Here is a 20,265-nt window from a genome sequence, read left to right on the forward strand (position 1 = left end):
TTGCCTGTTCATTTAGGACATCAATCTTATAGAGGGCTCTTATGTAAAAGGCAGAAGCTTCTCGCCCAGATAACAGGAAATGATGCACCTGTGAACATGTACACACCTGGAGCTCTGCCTTGAGGATCTGTTGGGCCAATGTGACCCAATCACCCATTGTGTACTGGTCAGGAGGAAAGGCTTGAAGATCAGAGTGTTCTCAGTACGGGTGACATTCACAGGTGCATCACATGTTTCATGCACATTTACAAATGGGTGATTCTTCAAATAGATGCACTTTTTTGTGTTTGTATTATGTTAAAACATTTATCTCATGTCCTGATCATGACCTAGATCAGATTTTAATGCGATGACATGCAATGATATTTTGTGCATGTGCAATTATGCATTTGGTGTTTTTATCCAAAAGTGACTTAGATTGAATTCAATGCAATTGCTTGTTTCTAGTGCCATGCTGTACTATCTGAGCTACAGGAATCTGCAGGACATATTGTATGCAAAAATGAGAAAATATTATTAATAATAATAATATTAGGCAAGAGTGCACAGTAGCAAATCCCTCATTTAAAATGCATTACAGAAGGGAATTTGCCATTGTGAAATCAAAATGGAAAATTCATATTTTTTTAATGTAATATTGAGGTGTTTATTATAAATGATTTATCCATGCACATCATTATTTTTTTTAAATGAATGTGATTTTTGCATTGGTGTGAGGGCGGGACAATAATCCCTCCTCTCCAGCAACCTGTCACTCACATGACATCACAGGAATTTACAAAGCATCCAATCCTGCTCACAATAGGGGAGGAAAGAGAATCGCAACTTTCATTTCATGTAGACTTTAAACAATTCTAAAAGATATTTTAATAGGCAAACATAACATACTTTATATATAATAATAGTAATACACTTTAAAAATTAGAAAAACAAAAAATAGACTAAGTTTAAAGCTACTATAATCTAACTTTTCAAACCAGAATGATTGTTTATTTTTTAAGCAATTTTTATTTAAAATCTTCCTGAACAACAATGTCCCCTATTTGAAGAATCACCCAATGAAAATCCTTTACTGACTGAACTGCACTGACCAATCAGAGAGAGGCCACTACGCTTCTCAGTAAGAACTTGCTAATATTTTTAGAACATCTTGTATTACTTTCTGCTTGTTTAAGCAAGAAGTAGGAACCACAACTGAAGGTTGCCATGCCCTCTTTGAGTCTAACCCCTCTTTGTCTCCATAACGGTCATCTGATGTAATTGCACAGTGAAAAGGTCATGGCTGACGGAGCAGATTCTATACTGAGGTCCCTTTAGTAAAAGACCAACCGTTCATTTAAACTGAACGGCATGCATGGTGACATTATCTGAAAGTACTTGGTCTTTAAGTGAACTATAGGAGTCTGTAGAGCCGTGTGGTGGTGGACTCACCTAACGGCTCGAATCAGGGTCTTCACTGCTGGAATCACATCCTCCATGGCAACATCACAGTAAGACTTGTCCTCTGTGTGCTCTTCTCCTACTCCATCCACTACGAGAGATCAATCCGTAATGAGAGGAGGAAAACGTACACTACCGGTCAATGGTTTGGGGGCAAAGTTTTTTTTTTTTTTAATAAACGATATCTTTTATTCAGACCGGATGCATTAGATTGATCAAAAGTGTCATTGAAGTGCAGCATTTTCAAATAAAAGCTGTTCTTTGTTTCCAGCACGACTGTTTTCAACGTTGATAATAAGAAATGTTTCTTGAGCAGGAAATCAGCAATGATTTCTGAAGGATCATGTGACACTGAAGACTGGAGTAATGATGCTGAAAATTCAGCTTTGATCACAGGAATAAATTACACTTTATAATATATGAAAATAATTATTTTAAATTGTAAAAATATTCCAAATATTACTGTTTTACTGTATTTTTGGCCAAATAGACACTTTTCACACTTCCGGGCTCACAGAAGTGGAAGTCATCACAGTTACAGTGGTGAATGGGAGACGAAAGTAATTCTATTTTTTGCATTTCCATTTGCTCGAAGTGCTTTGGAGTGTGTAGCTTTTCATTTCTTAAACAACCATGTAGGAAGACACATCATATTGACCAATAATGTATGCACCTGTAGATGGAAATAAATGTTGTGATGTTATTTCGATCAAGAATTTTTGGTCAAGATCTTGAATTGACGAAGCAAGAGTCCAGCACTCTGTAAAGTCTCCTCCAGCACATCCCAGAGACTTTCAATGAATTTAAGGACTCAGAGGAGCCACTTCATGAGTGTAAATTATTCTTCATGCTCCTCCCAACCATTCTTTTCATGGTCTTCCTACATGGTTGTATAAGAAATGAAAAGCTACACACTTCTCCATCAACTAGGGTTAGAAGAACTGTTGCCAAACATATAACATGATAATAATCACTGCAATAAAGATCCAAGCATAGACTCTTAAGCATTTGTTTATATAATTCCAAACAGTGATTTTTTTTTTGGCTGGGCAGTGTACATAAAATGTTTTGAAAATGAAAATATGAAAAGCTTTACTAGATTTGCGATGCTGATAACTTTGGAAACAACAGTCTGTGAACTGAAAATGGTCCATAAATGCAGCCTTGGTATCAACCCCAAACTTTTGAACAGTAGTTTATGTACGTATATGTGTATGTGTCTGTATGGAGGTGAACATGTCGACAGAGGTATCTACCATCTGCAGAGGGCCGTGGTTTTAGGCGGAGAGAGGTTCGGAATCGAGTCCGATCATTGAAGCTCCAGCTTTTCTGGACCTTGCTGGGGCTGGTGGCTTCAGGAATGTTCTCCGTGCTGGGCGAGCGCCGTACATTACCTGGGGGCAAAGGAGAAGCCTTGCTCCGGATAGCCTGAGAGGAGCGGGAATTGTTCATCCTAATGCGGTCACGGAAGCCCATCTTCCCACTGGCGAGAGAATTAGAGGAATGATCTGAGTCGGTGACAAACAAGGAAATTAATCAATCTTCTCATTAGCACTGCCTTGATTTTCTATTTAAGACTTTTTCCTACTTGTTCCATAATGTGAAAGAGACTATGTTTGCTTATGTAAGAGGACATATTAACATAGACAAACTGACAGAAGGGTTAGGAAACACACATCGATCTATTTACAGGTGGTTAGTTTAATTTACATGATAACGCTGACACAACAAAGGAAAATGGTTAGTCAAAGACATATATTGCCCTGTGTGAGCATCACATAATTTCAAAGACATTTGGTTTCATATTTAAATAGTTAAGAAGCTCAATTTCTTGAGCTGAATGGGGCGTGACAGTGTATAAATCGTGCCATCAAAAGGAGCAACTGGAGAAATGCAAGAGCACTCTTTGAATCCATGGTACCACGCACAAGCATGCTAAAGAATGTATTTTTTTTTAGCCGAAACTACAAACAATATCCACTTAACTTTATTTAAAATGATGACATTTCAAATAATTGATTACAACATGCCACAAAGTAAGATGTTCTACAGTCCTAATAGCAGTCATCATTGAAATACTGTTTCAATCATGCACATAGAGGTCACAAACCTCATGCACCCTTTGTCAAAGAGCATAATCTTGTAACTCAATCTACATCCGATTACTTTTAGCATGCTAACACATGCTTAAACACATTAAAGGATCTGAAGATCTCAGTGTAAACACGACTCGTACATGCATACCTCCCCTACAAAATGTCTGACCTTAAGAATTCTTGATATCCCTGCATTCAAATGTTGCAACATGCCGTAAGTTATTTAGCCTCTCAAGAATAACCGTAAAGTATAACTGACATGCATATCAGAATAAACCATGATGGTTTCAGTAACACCCGACCGCATGGTTTATCTTTGCCCCGTGAGCACATGCAGGCCTCATCTGTGTGCATTCGGCACAGATACACAGTCCTCTGTTCTCTGATCAGCCTCTCACAGGTAAGGGCAGCGGATCACTGAGATTATTGAGCTAGTGCAGCCTTCACGTTAGGAATATACTGAATCCAGTCATGATGAATGCATCTATGAATGAGTCGAGCTGCACTGGATCAGTAAGGCTCAGAGAGATTCAGGCATCAGGGACGGGACGGATCGAGCCCAGTGTGCACAGGCACATCACACATGGATACCTCTGCTTACTGCCAGTATGAATCCGGAAGAAACCCCTCTTTTTAGATACGAGCTGACTGAAGAGACACACAAGGGAGAGGGAGGGATCCGTGAGGGGTTGTGAGGGTTAGTCGGCTGTGCCAGGACACACGTGTTACACTTGTTTTTTTAGTGTGCATTTTCGGGCAAACATATGCAAGTAGTATAAGACACGATCCACATGGATGTTGTTCTTGTTAGAGGATTTGGATCCAACTCAGTTTGTGTAACTTAAAGGTACACTATGTAACTTGTAACTACACTACAGAGTGGTTGGCGACTCGGTCTAAAATAGTCTGAATATAAACCATTATTGGTCACACTTTAGATTAGGGTCCATTTCTCCCTATTAACTAACTATTAACTACAACTTTTGCCTCAATAAACTCCTAAGTACTGCTTATTGATAGTTAGTAAGGTAGTTAAGTTTAGGTATTGGGTAGGGTTAAGGGATGTAGAATATGATCATGCAGAATAAGGCATTAATATGGGCTTTATAAGTACTAATAAACAGCCAATATCCTAGTAATATGTATGCTAATAAGCAACTAGTTAAAGGAGAACTCCGGTCAAATTTAACATTGTAAATTGTAAATTTGGAGTGCTGTCAATACAGAGAACAACGACAAAAATCGGTGTTGCCCACAGCGTGTTATCCTCTTTTTAAAATTTGCACCCTGTTGACTTCAATGGGGCAAGTTTTAAACCTGCTTTTAGCCTCTTAACATCCTTGATGTGTCATTACAAGTGCACAGGTCATGTGAGCGATTCCTTCAGAGTGAACACGGGTGAATCTGACTGCAGTAGATGTGAAAGATATGGATAAAAATGATGTTATTTCAGCCAGCGCACATACCTGTATTTACATCCTGTTTTCGGCTGAAGTCCACAGTAGTCGATTGTCGAGTTCACGCACATAGGTTTAGTACGTACGATCATGCGCCCGAACTCGACAATCGACTACTTTGGACTTCAACCGAAAACAGGATGTAAATACAGGTATGTGCGCTGGCTTTTTCACTTTTATTCATATCTTTCACATCTACTGCAGTCAGATTCACCGTGTTCACTCTGAAGGAATCACTCACATGACCTGTGCACTTGTAATGACACATCAAGGATGTTAAGAGGCTAAAAGCAGGTTTAAAACTTGCCCCATTGAAGTCAACAGGGTGCAAATTTTAAAAAGAGGATAACACGGTGTAGGCAACACCGATTTTTGTCATGGTTCTCTGTACTGACAGCACTCCAAATTTACAAAAAAATTAGCTCAATGTTAAAATTGACCGGAGTTCTCCTTTAATAGTGAGAATTGGACCCTAAACTAAAGTGTTACCCACTTATTATAGACGTACCGTAGTGATTCAGGATAAGACAAAAACATGGTTGGGAAGATGGATTCATAAGGTACTCAGTCATTATGTAAATGTTATACATTTTAAACAAAAAGAGTTACATAGTGTACCATTAATGTAATAACTTAAATGCAAGTTTTTATTTTTAAAGGAATAGTTCATCCAAAAATGCAAGTTTGATCATCAAGCTGACTTTCTTTCTTCTGTGGAACACAAAAGGAGATGTTTTGATGCTTTTTTCCATACAATGAAAGTCAATGGGGACTGGGGCGATCAACCTCTAAAAATGACAGTAGTAAAAATAAAAGTATTTCATGCAGACATCTGTGAGGAACGGGCCAAAACTGAAGCTGCTTGTCGGCATGTTGTAATTGTAAATACCATTATTACGAGATGACAACAAAAATAGCTAAATGAATCTGCAGTGGTCAGGTGGTACAAGTCAGAGCTCTCCGAAAATTTTAAGTTTACAAGTTATAATTATGAGTTCTATGAAGACGTGAACGCTTTTTACAAGTTGGAATCTCATAATTACGGCACTTCCAACACATTACGACTCACTTTATCAGTTAGTGTTTCCGGTGGCTGGAATTTTGTCAGTCAAAAGTAGTCGATCTCCGAATGCAACGTAACATGAGAAGAGTAAAGATGGAAAGCTTCTAAAGCTTGTTTCCATATAAAGTCACAGATAATTTTTTATATAAGTTATCATGTTTTTCATTGAAATTACAAGTTCATGACATTTCCTCATATGGAGTCAGTTCATTACGTTCCATTCGGAGATCAACTACTTTTGACTGACAAAATTTCAGCCACCAGAAACACTAACTGATAAAGTGAGTCGTACAAAACCTTTCTTTTTAGTAAACTCTGTGTACACAAACAATGTAGTCAATACTGGAGTTCATGTGTAGAGCCCCTGGTGATACTTCCAGCAAAGTTTCATGTTGTGTCGAGCCTTCTTAGTGTTTTAAAAATAGCGATTTTAATGCTAATCATAGAAGTGCCCCAAGCACTCCCATTCAAAAGGCAATTTGACCTAAAACGAAAATACGGTCAAACTTAAAAGTGGCGTTTCCATTCTAATTATGCTTTTAAACGAAAGTTTGCCTCAGGTAGATTAACAAAAATAACCTAGGTTCAATTCTGGCGAGAGTTACCCTTTAATTGTTAATATTTGCTAAATATCTCTTTCTGTGTTCCACAGATGAATGAAAATAATACAGGTTTAGAGCGACATCAGGCTCGCTATTCCTTTGGGGCAATAACGTGCACTTCAAAACAAAGTGTAACTTACTAATAAGTGGAGAAATAAGTGTTTTGGAGAAAGGGTTGATGAGCTCACACACACATTTAGGATCAGCCTTTCAGAACATCTCTGTTTTTGTTTTTTTGTTTTTTTTGCACTGAAATGAAAAACTGTCCCAGGATCAATTTTAAGGCATACAACATGTGCAACTTATAGGGGTGAAAGGTCATTTAGAGAAAGTTGAGTGAGGCAGGCAGGGTCGGGGTGGCATGCAGACACTGGCATGTGAGGAGGTCACTAGAGGTCAATGCATCTGAATGCAGCCAACCATCATCACGTTCATTTTAACATCGTCACTCGAAACAAAAAGCACCTCAAACTGTAAACACAGCATGGCCAATGCCACTTCCCATTGGGCGAAATAGTCGTCTCAAAAGCCTACCACAAACCTGCATGAAACGTCAGTCCTCCTGAAAACGTGAATGGATGGAGTGATGGCAGAGAGATGAAAAGGAGAGGAGGAGAATGGAGAAGTTGAATGAAGGGCTGTGAAGATGGGGTTTGAGACACACTGTAATGTCAAAGGGTAAAGAGATAATGCTCGCACACAAATGTGCGCAGGCATTAACACACACAAAGGCCATTGAACGGCATCAGATACGTGATCAGTTAAGGAGATTTTCAATTATATCACAACTAGTATGAACTACTAAAAGGCTATATTTCCTATATCAAAATTCCAACTTATCTATTAAAGAGTAGAACATCACATATCTGATACATCTCTCAATGTCCTAGTATAGACGTGTAGTATTAGTATCAGCACAAAAAACAAGACACAAGCAGAAAAGCATGCAAAAACACAAACAAGTACAACTACTGCAACTGATTTAACTGCAGCTTATTTGAGTGTCAGGTGCTGAACTTCCTGTGAACACTTTACATGATGATTTAAGGTGCCCCTATTATGCTTTTTTATATATATTACCTTTCATGTAGTGTGTGATAGCAGTTTGTCAGTGTAAAAGTTGAGTTATTGTCTCCCCGATTCTGAACTGCCTGAAAAGAGTCATCAGTAATTCCAGTCTTAATTCTAGCATGAATGTACGTAGGTTTGTAACAAATTTGCATAATGGTCTTCATTGGCTGCCTGTGAACAACGCCTACTTTGCCCCGCCCTCAAACACTGTAGTTGTAGCTGAGACTGGAAGGGTTTGGTTCATGTTGTCGACGTGTGGTTTTCAGCGCTGCGAAAACAAATACATTTTAATGCACTTCCAAAGGATGAGGACTCGAGCTTGAATTCAATACGGTAAAACCGATGCCATCGTTACTGTTCGTATTAGGACATACCTGTCAACATTTGGTTTTCAAAATCCGGGAGATTTGTGCGGGGACCGTTCGGCGCGGGGGGGAGGGGGTTGGATGTCGGATGTCTATCGGCTCGCTTTCGGGTTAAACTTTCCGCGACTGCGCAACTGGGTTATAGGTTGCCAGGTTGAGGTGACAAACGGGTTGAAATTGTATATGGTGTGTGGATTGTGTGAATATAATGCATTTAATACAAGATCTGGCAACTGGTCAACATTAGACAAACATATTGGTACGATTATTCATAAAGGAGTTTGGGCCATGCAAATTACGGGAGTTTCCCGGGAGAAATAACAAACAGGGAGGGGTCCGGGAGATGGGGCTAAAAAATGGGAGAAACCCGGGAAAAACGGGAGTGTTGACAGGTATGTATTAGGGGTTGAACGGATCGTTGCTGATCCGTGATCCGTACACGTTTAACAACCATAGATTAAAAGTTTATAATTTTGTATTGTTAGATTACACATTCAGTAGATTTTAAACCATTCCAGTGCTAGAAGAGACAAAAGAGAATTTAATTCAGTGCTGTTATCTGTGCGAATTGATTCCTCTTTCGCGTCTCCTTGCACTTGGTTGGACACATACATACAAAATTAGGTCAAAATACCAGTCTCGGCAAGTATTCTCGTAAACACAGTCGGTTCTATCTCAAGAGAAAGAGAACAAGAGAAAGATGTGCATCATTATAATGGATCCATGTATTCTGTCTTAAAGTGACAGCAGCCTATAAATACTTACTGTTGTCTATGCAGTCTGTCATTAATGTTAATCAAACTACAAAACATAGCTTTAACAAAGATGAATCTTTGTTAAATTTATACAGTGAACATGGTGTTATTTTACATGTACCAGAAATGAAAACTACAGTTAGACCTTATACTTTATTCGTAACTTTGTGATATTGTAGTTATCTATGCTTGTGATTTGGGTATTTGTTCTTATTTTTTACTGACTGTTCACTTAGGCTAGTAGTTTTTGATGTGGTATCGGAGTACTTAAAGTGTGCTTTAAGTAATAAATGGAAAGCAAAGTTACCCCCCACCCCCCCAATTTTTTATTTCTTGCTGAATCCGAAAATGATCCGATCCCTGACTCAAAAACCGCAATATGATCCGGACCGTGAGATTTGAGATCCATTGAACCACTAGTTCGCATTACTGTGTATCAATTTTTGACGAAGAGCTGAAATTCAGATATATAATAGGCCTTTCATCTCCGACGCGCGCTGTAAGCAGTCGACCAATCACAAAAGACTGGGCCATCTGACCAATCAGAGCAGAGTAGGCTCTCGGAAAGGAGGGGTTTAGAGAGACCGAATCCTTTATCGAACCGTTTCAGACACTGGGAGAAAGAGCTCATGCTGCAATGTATATTATGAGAAAATGAAAGTGTTTTAACTTTGTTATATTGTATTTATATGCTTGTGATTTGGGTATTTGTTCTTATTTTTTACTGACTGTTCACTTTGGCTAGTAGTTTTTGATGTGGTATCGGAGTACTTAAAGTGTGCTTTAATTAATAAATGGAAAGCAAAGTTAGCCCCCGCCATGAAATATTTTTTTTCTTGCTGAATCCGAAAATTATCCGATCCCTGACTCAAAAACCGCAATATGATCCGGACCGTGAGATTTGAGATCCATTGAACCACTAGTTCGTATTACTGTGTATCAAGTGTTGAAAAAGAGCTGAAATTCAGATATGTAATAGGCCTTTCATCTCCGACACGCGCTCTAAGCAGTCGACCAATCACAACAGACTGGGCCATCTGACCAATCAGAGCAGAGTAGGCTCTCGGAAAGGAGGGGTTTAGAGAGACCGAATCCTTTATCAAACCGTTTAGACACTGTGCGAAAAGAGCTGATGCTGCAATGTATATTATGAGAAAATTAAAGTGTTTTTTGACCTTGGAAGCATGTAAACCTATTATAGGAGACCTCTAAGACTAAATTAAGCTTTTAAAATAGCATAATAGGGGCACTTTAAGTAATGACCTGAAACTTTACTACACTACAGTATGCTAGTATGTGAATTTAATTGTATTACTGAAATTGCAGGGAAGAGTTAGTGTCCTCTAGGAAGATTAAACTGGACAGTGGCGTACCTGTCCCCCGACAGGTAGGGGGAGCTGTACGGCCGGAGCCCCGACAGCAGGGTGTGGTAGGAGTTGTGGAGAACCTTCTTGGTGCTACGCTGCCGTTGGAGGTGACTGAACAGTAATGTCAGTTCTCTGACCCACAAGCAAAAAATGAAAATAATCAAACATGATAAATGAAACAAAACAAAAAAGCACAAAGAAGCCAAACAAACAAACACAAAGCTAAAAACAAAATGGTAAATTAACCATCATAATACTTTAAAAAGACAGGGATCATTCCGTTTATAAAACATCTACTGTTTAAATATGTCATTTGTGTACTGAAATACACACTTCCCTGTCATTTTAAATGAATGATAATTAGTCAAATTAATTCACCCAAAGATGAATGCATGTGGGATAAATAATATTAAAAGGTAAAAATAGAAATATATAATTAAGAATAAAAAATGTGGCATAATATACTACATGGAAACACTGAGATACTTCATAAAAGGATTCAATTAAACAGTCAAATAATTATTGATTGACCCATCATAAAATTTGTTGGTTTCAAGAATATGTATAGGATCTGTTAAATTACTTCTTGAGTTTTTAATTAGTATTATATCTACCAATATGTAGAAAAAAAAATCCTTTAAACATTAAATTTGCTTAAGAAGCAGACTGTATAAGATATAAGTTTTACTTAATTCTTGTTTCAAGAATTTAATATTTTATTAATTTTTAAATACGTTATCTAACTTAAAACATTAAACATTAAATGTTTTTTTTAATAATAAATGCTGGTTACAATTTCTATTTCTCCACATTTTTCATCCCACATTAACTGGAATTAAAATAAAATTTTATGTAACTCATGACTCAAACTGTCATAATCTTTGCTTTCAGTACATGCAAAAATTAATGTTGCAGATGAATAAAACAAAACAAAAGGAACGGCAAAACTATCAATTAAATCATGATTTCTGGGTCAAAGTACCATTTTTAATTAAAGTGAAATACATTTTGTGTGTCTGTGCATGGAGGATAATAAAATGAAATATTGTTTTCTCAGAAACATGATTATAAATCGGTCTGACTAATGCTGAAGTATTTGGGATATTTTGAACCCCTTCTTTTTGAAATCATGACCTCAAAAAGGCAAAGCCACCTGTCAGTCATATCAGTTACACACAAGGCCAGCTGAACGCGCACGGCACAGATAAGCATCTCCGCTGAGGGCTTCGTTGCATACTTACCTGAAGGACGGCAGCATACTGTCATAGAAATACCAGGTGGCCGTGAGATATGAGTGCTGAGCATCTGTAGAGTAGAGACGCCATGCAGCCTGGGGAGACAACACGACACAGCACGGCACAAGATGACCCACCCAGACGTACATGCACACAACACACACATATTTTGGGCGTGGAAATAGAAATCGTGACTGTATATGCGGCAGGTGTGTTGCTCACTGAGCGCTCACCTGTATGAGGTTGGCAGCGGGAGTCCTTCTCTTCTCGAAGTGTTTCTGCCGGTGCTGCTCCTGCACTTTAAGAGCAAAACCCGAACCCAGGATGCCCTTACAGAAGGACAGAGGGCCATTAGCTGGTGGAAAAAGAAATGTCAACGGCCTTAAAATCGACAGCATTACTTACAGCGGGCAGGGCAAAGAAGGACACTCCCAGCAGGGCAAAGCAAGCCGCTAAAAGCCGACCTTGCCAGGTGCGCGGCGTCTTGTCACCGTAGCCAATCGTAGTGAGGGTGATCTGGGTGAAAACAGTGGAGGTAAGAATAACTAAATGGCCAGGGGAGTCATGCATCAGCTAAAGTCAAAACCTTCTATATCGAAAATAACTTATTTATAGACCTTATAGTCAGGGACAGTGCCTATTTAATTTTTGACAGCAATGAAAACGAGTCTGTGGGGGATAGAAGTAAAGCGTTCAATGGATTATAATGTTGTGTACGTAACAACATACTGATTGTACTTTCTGAAAAAAAAAAAAAAAAACTTTCAGTTGACAAAAACATCATAAAAAGATGTGGTTGTGAAAATGATGTGATCAAGGATCTTTATACAGTTTGTGCCGCTGCAAAGACTGTACGTCTATCCCTCACAGCCTCATTTTCATCCGTGTTAACTTCAATATGGTGTCTAAGCCGACTAAAGTCTATGGTTAGTTTGGCCAGTGACATGCATTGCAAGGTCGGGAGAAACAACAACAGAAAAACTGGTAATTCCAGTGGCAGTGGGAATTTCCCAAAAATTAAAACTAAACTATATGAAAATATTTTCATTGACTGAAATAAAACTAAATAAGGAAAAACTAAAAAAGGAAAAACAGAAATGACTCCAAAACTAACTAAAATACAACAAAATTTACTAATTCATTTTAGTTTTCACTTTTTATACATAGTAGATTGTAACCTTTACAACCCACCTGAACTAAACATAAAAATACTGCTAGATAGCAATAACAGTAGACTGAGAACATTAAACCATTTTAAACCAGTTAATCCGGCGCATTAACATAAAATACTAAAATAAAAACTAAAACTGAAAAGAAAAATTGTATTAAAATTATATATATATATATATCAAATAATAACCTGGTTTGAGACCCCTTGGACATGACACTTCTGAAATCGACCTTACTGATTCTAACTCTGCGGATTCAGGATATTATTCAACAATCAGTCTATTAGAGGCAGAATTATAATCCCAGTAGAAATGAAACAAAAATAATGAAAAAATATTCTGATCCCGGGAACTGACAGCGTTATTACACAGGTTGTTAGATGAGCCGAGGGCAGTACTCACTGTTCCCCACCAGAGGGAGTCGGCATAGGTTGAAAACTCTTGGTTATCTTCCTTCTCAGCCAAATAGACCAAGAAGGAGGCAAAGATCAGTACCAGGAAGCCGATGTACCAGGCTGTGATCAGCTCCTGAAACACAAGAAAAACAATATTGCAGTATTTATTAAAAGTGACTTATCCGTGCACATCATTATCTTTTTTATATCATGTGCTCTGGAAATATTTAAACCAAATATCTTCCCCTCCCTCGTGCAGCGTCATCTCTTCTCTTCTCTGATGATGTGTTTACTGGCGTGAGGGCGGGGCAACCTGTCACTCAAATGAGATCGACCAATAGCAACCCACAACCATCCAATCAACTCCCCATGGACAAAATCAAGTCACGCCCTACATTTTTTTCTCGTTCGAGAAGTTGTTTCACTCGGATATACATCACAATAATGAAGAAAATACTATCACAACTTCTGTTTTATGCTTGTTTGGGGCAGGGCTATTTGTTTGCTCGACCAATGGCAGATGGAGATAGAGTTTGGAAGCATATTTGAAAATAATTGTTAATTATATACAGTTCTTTAGATTTTAAGGTGTGGATACGCACAAAACAAAACAAAAGTTTGCATTATGTGTATTTTTCATAGGTTGTCATAAAACATGTACAGTGACACTGAAGCGAACGTCCTCTGATGGATGAGTGTGTGTGTGTGTGTGTGTGTGCTGTCACCTTGCTGTGAGCGTAGACCACAGAGCCCAGCAGCTTCCAGGTTCCTCCCCGGCGGTCCATGCGCACCATGCGCAAGATCTGCAGAAACCGCATGCTGCGCAGAGCAGATGTGGCGAAGATGTTTCCCTGTGTGCCTGCTGCTATCACTGCCAGCGACGCCACGAACACAATGAAGTCTGCATAATGAGACAAACACGATGACAAGAACAGAAAAGAGAAACAATCTTTTTAAATGCATTCATTTCATCATGGGGTGGGACATACCTTCATTGGGTTTTTTTTGAGGGGGCACATTTTCTTTTCTTTTTTTGTAAGACGTCTATAGTTTACTGTCCAGTGGATTGAAATCTCAATTAATCGTACATTGATATCCATGTACACTACCGTTCAAAAGTTTAGGGTCAGTAATGCATTTTTTTTATTGAAAGAAATTAATAGCTCAGCAAAGATGCATTAAATTGAATATAAAGACATTTAAAATGTTACAAAAGATTTGTATTTCAATTAAATGAATGTTCTTTCGAACATTCTAATTATCAAAGAATCTGAAAAAAACAAAAAAACAAAGTATGGTTTCCACAAAAATATTAAGCAGCGATAATAATGTTTCTTTAGCAGCAAATCTGCATATTAGAATGATTTCTGAAGGATCATGTGACACTGAAGACTGGAGTAATGATGCTGAAAATTCAGCTTTGATCACAGGAATATATTATATTTTACAATATATTAAAATAGAAATCAGTTATTTTTGTAATTGTAATAATATTTCACAATATTACTGTTTTTACTGTATTTTTAATCAAATAAATGCAGTATTGATGAGCATAAAAGACTATCAAAACATTAAAAATCTTACCGACCCCAAACTTTTGAATAGTGTACAGCTTTAACATTTCAATAATAATTATATGTGTGTTACACGGTAAAAAAAAAAACAAGTCATATGAGTTTCGAGCAACAAGAGGAGATTTGATGTTTCTGATCTCAGACTCCAGGTCTTTACACTTTACCTATGACACAGAAGGGTTTTCTGGCAAACCGTAGCCGGCCCTGCCATCCTCTGTACCGGCAGCAGCATCCGGCGGCCCAGACCCGCACAAAATACTCCAGCCCAAAAACCACGATCATCACAAACTCCTGCAAGTGAAATCAAATCATTTTCAGAATCAATCCTCTTAATAATGCCTGCCTTAAATATATCAAAATTAAAATTAAAATAATAACTGACGACTGATGCTCTGCCAGTAATCTATAAATGAAAATATACACTACCTGGCAGTAAAGATTAAAGTACTAGACAATCAATTTACATCTAATTCATAAAAAATGAAGATTGCTTTGCTGTATACAATCGAGTAGTGCAGGGAGGACATATTTTTGTAGGCCAAAACTGGAAACGAGTTGTATTTTAGCTCAATGAGTTTTTATAATGGGTTTTTATTTAAATATCTGACATGCGGTCTGTGGTGAACACAAGATCAAGATCTTTTCACGTTTTATTCTACGACATAAAATAGCCTACAACAGTAATACCCTCATGTGATTTTTTTTTAAAGCTTTTACTTGTCTTGAAAAAGGAGGTTGTTAACAAGTGACCAAGGGCCAGATTTACTAACAGCGTGCGCCAGAACAAACCCTCTTTTGGTGTTAAAAAATGTACTAAAGACACGCAGTGAACATTTTTTGCGGCTGACCTTATTGCATATGCATTTGTTGGAGTTTCCCTATCAGATGCAAAATTTATGAGAGGAGAATATTTAATTGATTCACGCAAGGTTTGAGCTAGTCAATTTACTGGTATTTACAGCATTATTTGAGACCCTACGCTGCTCTTAATAGTTAATAATTAATAATAATAATAATAATTAATTAATAATTAATAATTGGTCATTATGGAAATGATTCAGCTGGATCGGTGTTCTTTAATTTTCATGTCAGTAAATCACGCGCAGAACTTTCCCATCGATGCGTTTATGGAACGCTAATTTCACGCTAATTTGCCCTTGCTTAGTAAATCTAGCCCTAAATGTGACTACAGAGGGACATTAAACATCATCACCGAACAGGTTAACTCATCTACTCACTTGTCCACTTCTACAGCCTCGCTGTGTCTATAATCACGCTCTTGCAAACTATTCTAACTCAAACTTTCAGGGAAAATGTTTTTACACAAGGACTGAAAGTCGCGAGGGGCTTAGTGATAGTGATGTTGAAGTCATGTGACCGTGGTGTAATTCGTTTATGCCTACGTTTAGCTTTTGACTTCTAACCAGGCTTCAAAAATCATAAAAGTCGTTAAGATTACCTTGAACAATTAATTTTTGTTAGCCTAAAGGTCCTTGCACACTGAGTCCGAAATTTCGTATTCATGAATATTCGGGATTCGGTGGCTCAAAACACCATTCAAAATGCTTGCTATGGATGCGAAAAATGCAGAAAATCGAACCTGATTAGAATTTTTTTTTGACGGACGAAAGTTTCGGAGGCAGTGTGCAAGCATGATTGACATAACGTGAGGTCGTATTTATTTTTTAACGTGTGAAAATTTTGGATGCGAATTTTGGACTCAGTGTGCAAGGGCCTTTAGACCTTATTTTCCGCAATGGAAAAATCCTATTGGGTTTTTGTCGAGGGAACCGGGGTGATGCGAACTTCCGGGTTGGCCTACAAAAATACATCATCACTGCAGCGCTCTATTGAGAGATTGATCTGCAAGTCCCGATTTACGCTCAATCATGTGACTGTGCAAGATGCCACAGACGGTCTGGATTCACAGAGGCCCGTGCTAAATGCTTGTATTGATTACAGCTCGTGTAGTGGCACCCGCGTTCTCAATGTGAACACATTACAGACTGAGTGTCCAGCATTACCAGAACCTGCATGATAGACAACATGGTCCTTTCCTGAAGGAGACCATTAAATGCAAGAAAAGTGGGAGAGAAAGTCAGCGTGAGGGGGAAAGCACTTCATACTGAATGAGTGATTATAGAATTTCAGCTAAGATTATTGGATGAAGTCGGCTACTTCTGCACACTCAACAACACCTGAATCCTGCCGTGTGCTTACACTGCCATTTCCCAGAGCAAAGATCCCAGCGGAAAACAAAATGCACACTTAATGCAGCCACAGGGAGACATGAGACAGTACAAGAATGCTTACAGTGTGCCAATCAGATGAGAAATGAACCTGGCCTGAGACGCTGCTGAAACGCTAATGAAAATAAGGCCTAATATGAGTTTCATTGCAGTTATAAAGAGAGCAAACGCCCCCTATTGTGAAGCCTTATACTGAACACTGACAACAGCTTATCATACTTAATAAAGTTTGTAATCCCTTAAAATGAACGGGACGCAGAAAGACTCTTTAGCAAAATGCCTTATAATGAATTTATAGTTACAATCCTTATAAAACTTTCTACAGCATAAATGTACGTTTATGCTTACAAAGGATTTCAGAATAATGCCGGCTGGACTAATAAGATAAACCGCTTAGTAACACAATGGACAGCAAAACAGGCTTGCATACACGGCACATTTGATCCATAATGCTGGCAAACAGAAAAAAAATATCACCTTTTTTGAAGACACTCCTCCAAAAACACCTCAAAAAAGATATATAGGCTGTGATTGGACAGGCTAACGGCCACGGAGAAAGCACTGTGCGATTAATTATTCAGATGATGGGCTATTATGAATGTATTAGAGATGGCACAGACAATGTGGATGTGCTGTGAAGGTACTTAGATCAGGCAGTCTGTGGCTGCCAACTCTGAATTTTCTTTAAACTACATTTTTGGATATAAATCACAGGAAGGAAGTCAAACCATTTGCTCTACAGGTAAGAGAGAGAGAGTGAATGGATTCATTTAAATGCAATTTAATAGAAAAAACTACATACTGTGTCAGATTTAAAGCCGTTTGGAGACGAGGCTATTAAGAACTAACAAGAAACCATTCTCCATTTATACTTTCGTGATTTCTCTGTTTATCTTAAAGGAGAACTCCGGTCAATTTTAACATTGAGCTCATTTTTTTGTACATTTGGAGTGCTGTCAGTACAGAGAACAACGACAAAAATCGGTGTTGCCTACACCGTGTTATCCTCTTTTTAAAATTTGCACCCTGTTGACTTCAATGGGGCAAGTTTTAAACCTGCTTTTAGCCTCTTAACATCCTTGATGTGTCATTACAAGTGCACAGGTCATGTGAGTGATTCCTTCAGAGTGAACACGGGTGAGTCTGACTGCAGTAGATGTGAAAGATATGAATAAAAGTGATGTTATTTTTGCCAGCGCTCATACCTGTATTTGCATCCTGTTTTCGGTCAAAGTCCATAGTAATCGATTGTCGAGTTCGCATTGGTTTAGTACCTATGATCATGCGCGTGAACTCGACAATCGATTACTATGGACTTTGACCGAAAACAGGATGTAAACACAGGTATTTGCGCTGGCTGAATAACATAATTTTTATCCATATCTTTCACATCTACTGCAGTCAGATTGACCCGCGTTCACTCCGAAGGAATCACTCACATGACCTGTGCACTTGTAATGACACATCAAGGATGTTAAGAGGCTAAAAGCAGGTTTAAAACTTGCCCCATTGAAGTCAACAGGGTGCAAATTTTAAAAAGAGGATAACTCGGTGTAGGCAACACCGATTTTTGTCGTTGTTCTCTGTATTGACAGCACTCCAAATGTACAAAAAAATTTGCTCAATGTTAAAATTGACCGGAGTTCTCCTTTAAAAATATTTGTGGGACGCATGCATTTATGAGTAGGCCCTGCTGACTCTTTTTTTTTTTTTTTTTGCATTTTCAGAGCATTTCAGTATTGAAAATATGGTAAAATGTCTTGAATGGAGCTGAAAGTACTACACTTTTATTGGTAGTTGAACGCAAGTTCAAATTAGCCAAAATATTAAATAAATAAAACAAGCAGCTGCACCTGTACTTTAAAAAAATTATTAATGTGGAGGTTTTTGTCCCTGCTGGAAGATTTTGTAATTACACCATCTAGACTTAAAAAAAAAAAAAAAACTCTATTGACAGGCATTCAATTATATCCTGAACAAAATAATTTTTTACAAGAAACATAAATTGCTATTATTTCTATCCAGCTAACAGGGAACATTCTCATAACTTTGGCAAGGTTCTTCCAGTAATGTTAATAGAGCGTTTGTTCAAGTTATCTAGTCTTTAATGATGTTCTCAAATAGCCTATGTTAACCGTTATTTATACATTGTTCATGGAATGTGTTTTCTGAAATGTTTTAGTTGGGCATTTGTCTGCCATTTTACTACATGTGCCAGAATGTTTAGTAAACATTCAAAAGTAACATTCCCATAATGTTTGCAAAATGATCAAATGGAACATTCCCTTAAAGGAGAACTCCGGTCAATTTTAACATTGTAACATTTTTTTGTACATTTGGAGTGCTGTCAGTACAGAGAACAACGACAAAAATCGGTGTTGCCTACACCGTGTTATCCTCTTTTTAAAATTTGCACCCTGTTGACTTCAATGGGGCAAGTTTTAAACCTGCTTTTAGCCTCTTAACATCCTTGATGTGTCATTACAAGTGCACAGGTCATGTGAGTGATTCCTTCAGAGTGAACGCGGGTGAATCTGACTGCAGTAGATGTGAAAAATATGAATAAAAATGATATTTATTTAGCCAGCGCACATACCTGTATTTACATCCTGTTTTCGGTCGAAGTCCATAGTAATTGATTGTCGAGTTCACGCGCATGATCATAGGTACTAAACCAATGCGCGTGAACTCGACAATCGATTACTATGGACTTTGACCGAAAACAGGATGTAAATACAGGTATGAGTGCTGGCTAAATAAATATAATTTTTATTCATATCTTTCACATCTACTGCAGTCAGATTCACCCGTGTTCACTCTGAAGGAATCACTCACATGACCTGTGCACTTGTAATGACACATCAAGGATGTTAAGAGGCTAAAAGCAGGTTTATAACTTGCCCCATTGAAGTCAACAGGGTGCAAATTTTAAAAAGAGGATAACACGGTGTAGGCAACACCGATTTTTGTCGTTGTTCTCTGTACTGACAGCACTCCAAATGTACAAAAAAATGAGCTCAATGTTAAAATTGACCGGAGTTCTCCTTTAACAATCGCATAACCAATAATGTTCAAAAAAAATATCAGAACATTTTCATAACATAATGGGAACGTTAGCAAATCATTCCAAGAACATATTTTTGTTAGCTGGGTATATGTGACCCTGGACCACAAAACCATCACATGGGTACATTTTTTTGAAATTGAGATTTATACATCATCTGACAGCTGAATAAATAAGCTTTCCATTGAAGTATGGTTTGTTAAAACCAGTTTTGTGATCCAGAGATCCAGAGTGTTTTTTGGGAGAGTCTTAAAAGCATCACCGCTAAGGATAGTCTCTAGTGAATGATTTGGGACGCTGCATGTTCTTGTGGTGTCAGCATTATTGTGACGTCATTCTCTTCCAGAGGGATTAGTATTGTTA

The 20,265-nt window shown here is 38.0% G+C and overlaps 1 protein-coding gene across 5 annotated transcripts in view; it reads right to left on the reverse strand.

Annotated features, from left to right (window-relative positions):
• The window catches only part of kcnq4 (potassium voltage-gated channel subfamily Q member 4), a 58,701-nt gene that overhangs the window by 7,380 nt on the left and 31,056 nt on the right, over positions 1 to 20,265 (reverse strand). For 3 of the 5 annotated variants that reach the window (XM_079880108.1, XM_079880106.1, XM_079880110.1), the window contains 10 exons: positions 14,754 to 14,880; positions 13,741 to 13,916; positions 13,023 to 13,148; positions 11,857 to 11,967; positions 11,685 to 11,780; positions 11,458 to 11,546; positions 10,223 to 10,348; positions 7,200 to 7,220; positions 2,697 to 2,923; positions 1,432 to 1,531 (listed from right to left, as the gene is read on the reverse strand). In XM_079880108.1, the coding sequence (XP_079736234.1) occupies positions 1,432 to 1,531; positions 2,697 to 2,923; positions 7,200 to 7,220; positions 10,223 to 10,348; positions 11,458 to 11,546; positions 11,685 to 11,780; positions 11,857 to 11,967; positions 13,023 to 13,148; positions 13,741 to 13,916; positions 14,754 to 14,880 (1,199 nt within the window). The remainder of the gene's footprint in view (positions 1 to 1,431; positions 1,532 to 2,696; positions 2,924 to 7,199; positions 7,221 to 10,222; positions 10,349 to 11,457; positions 11,547 to 11,684; positions 11,781 to 11,856; positions 11,968 to 13,022; positions 13,149 to 13,740; positions 13,917 to 14,753; positions 14,881 to 20,265) is intronic. The other 2 variants (XM_079880109.1, XM_079880107.1) reach the window with 1 other exon arrangement.

Source organism: Squalius cephalus (genome assembly GCF_949319135.1).
Source record: "Squalius cephalus genome assembly, chromosome: 8".
NCBI classification, from domain to species: domain Eukaryota; kingdom Metazoa; phylum Chordata; class Actinopteri; order Cypriniformes; family Leuciscidae; genus Squalius; species Squalius cephalus.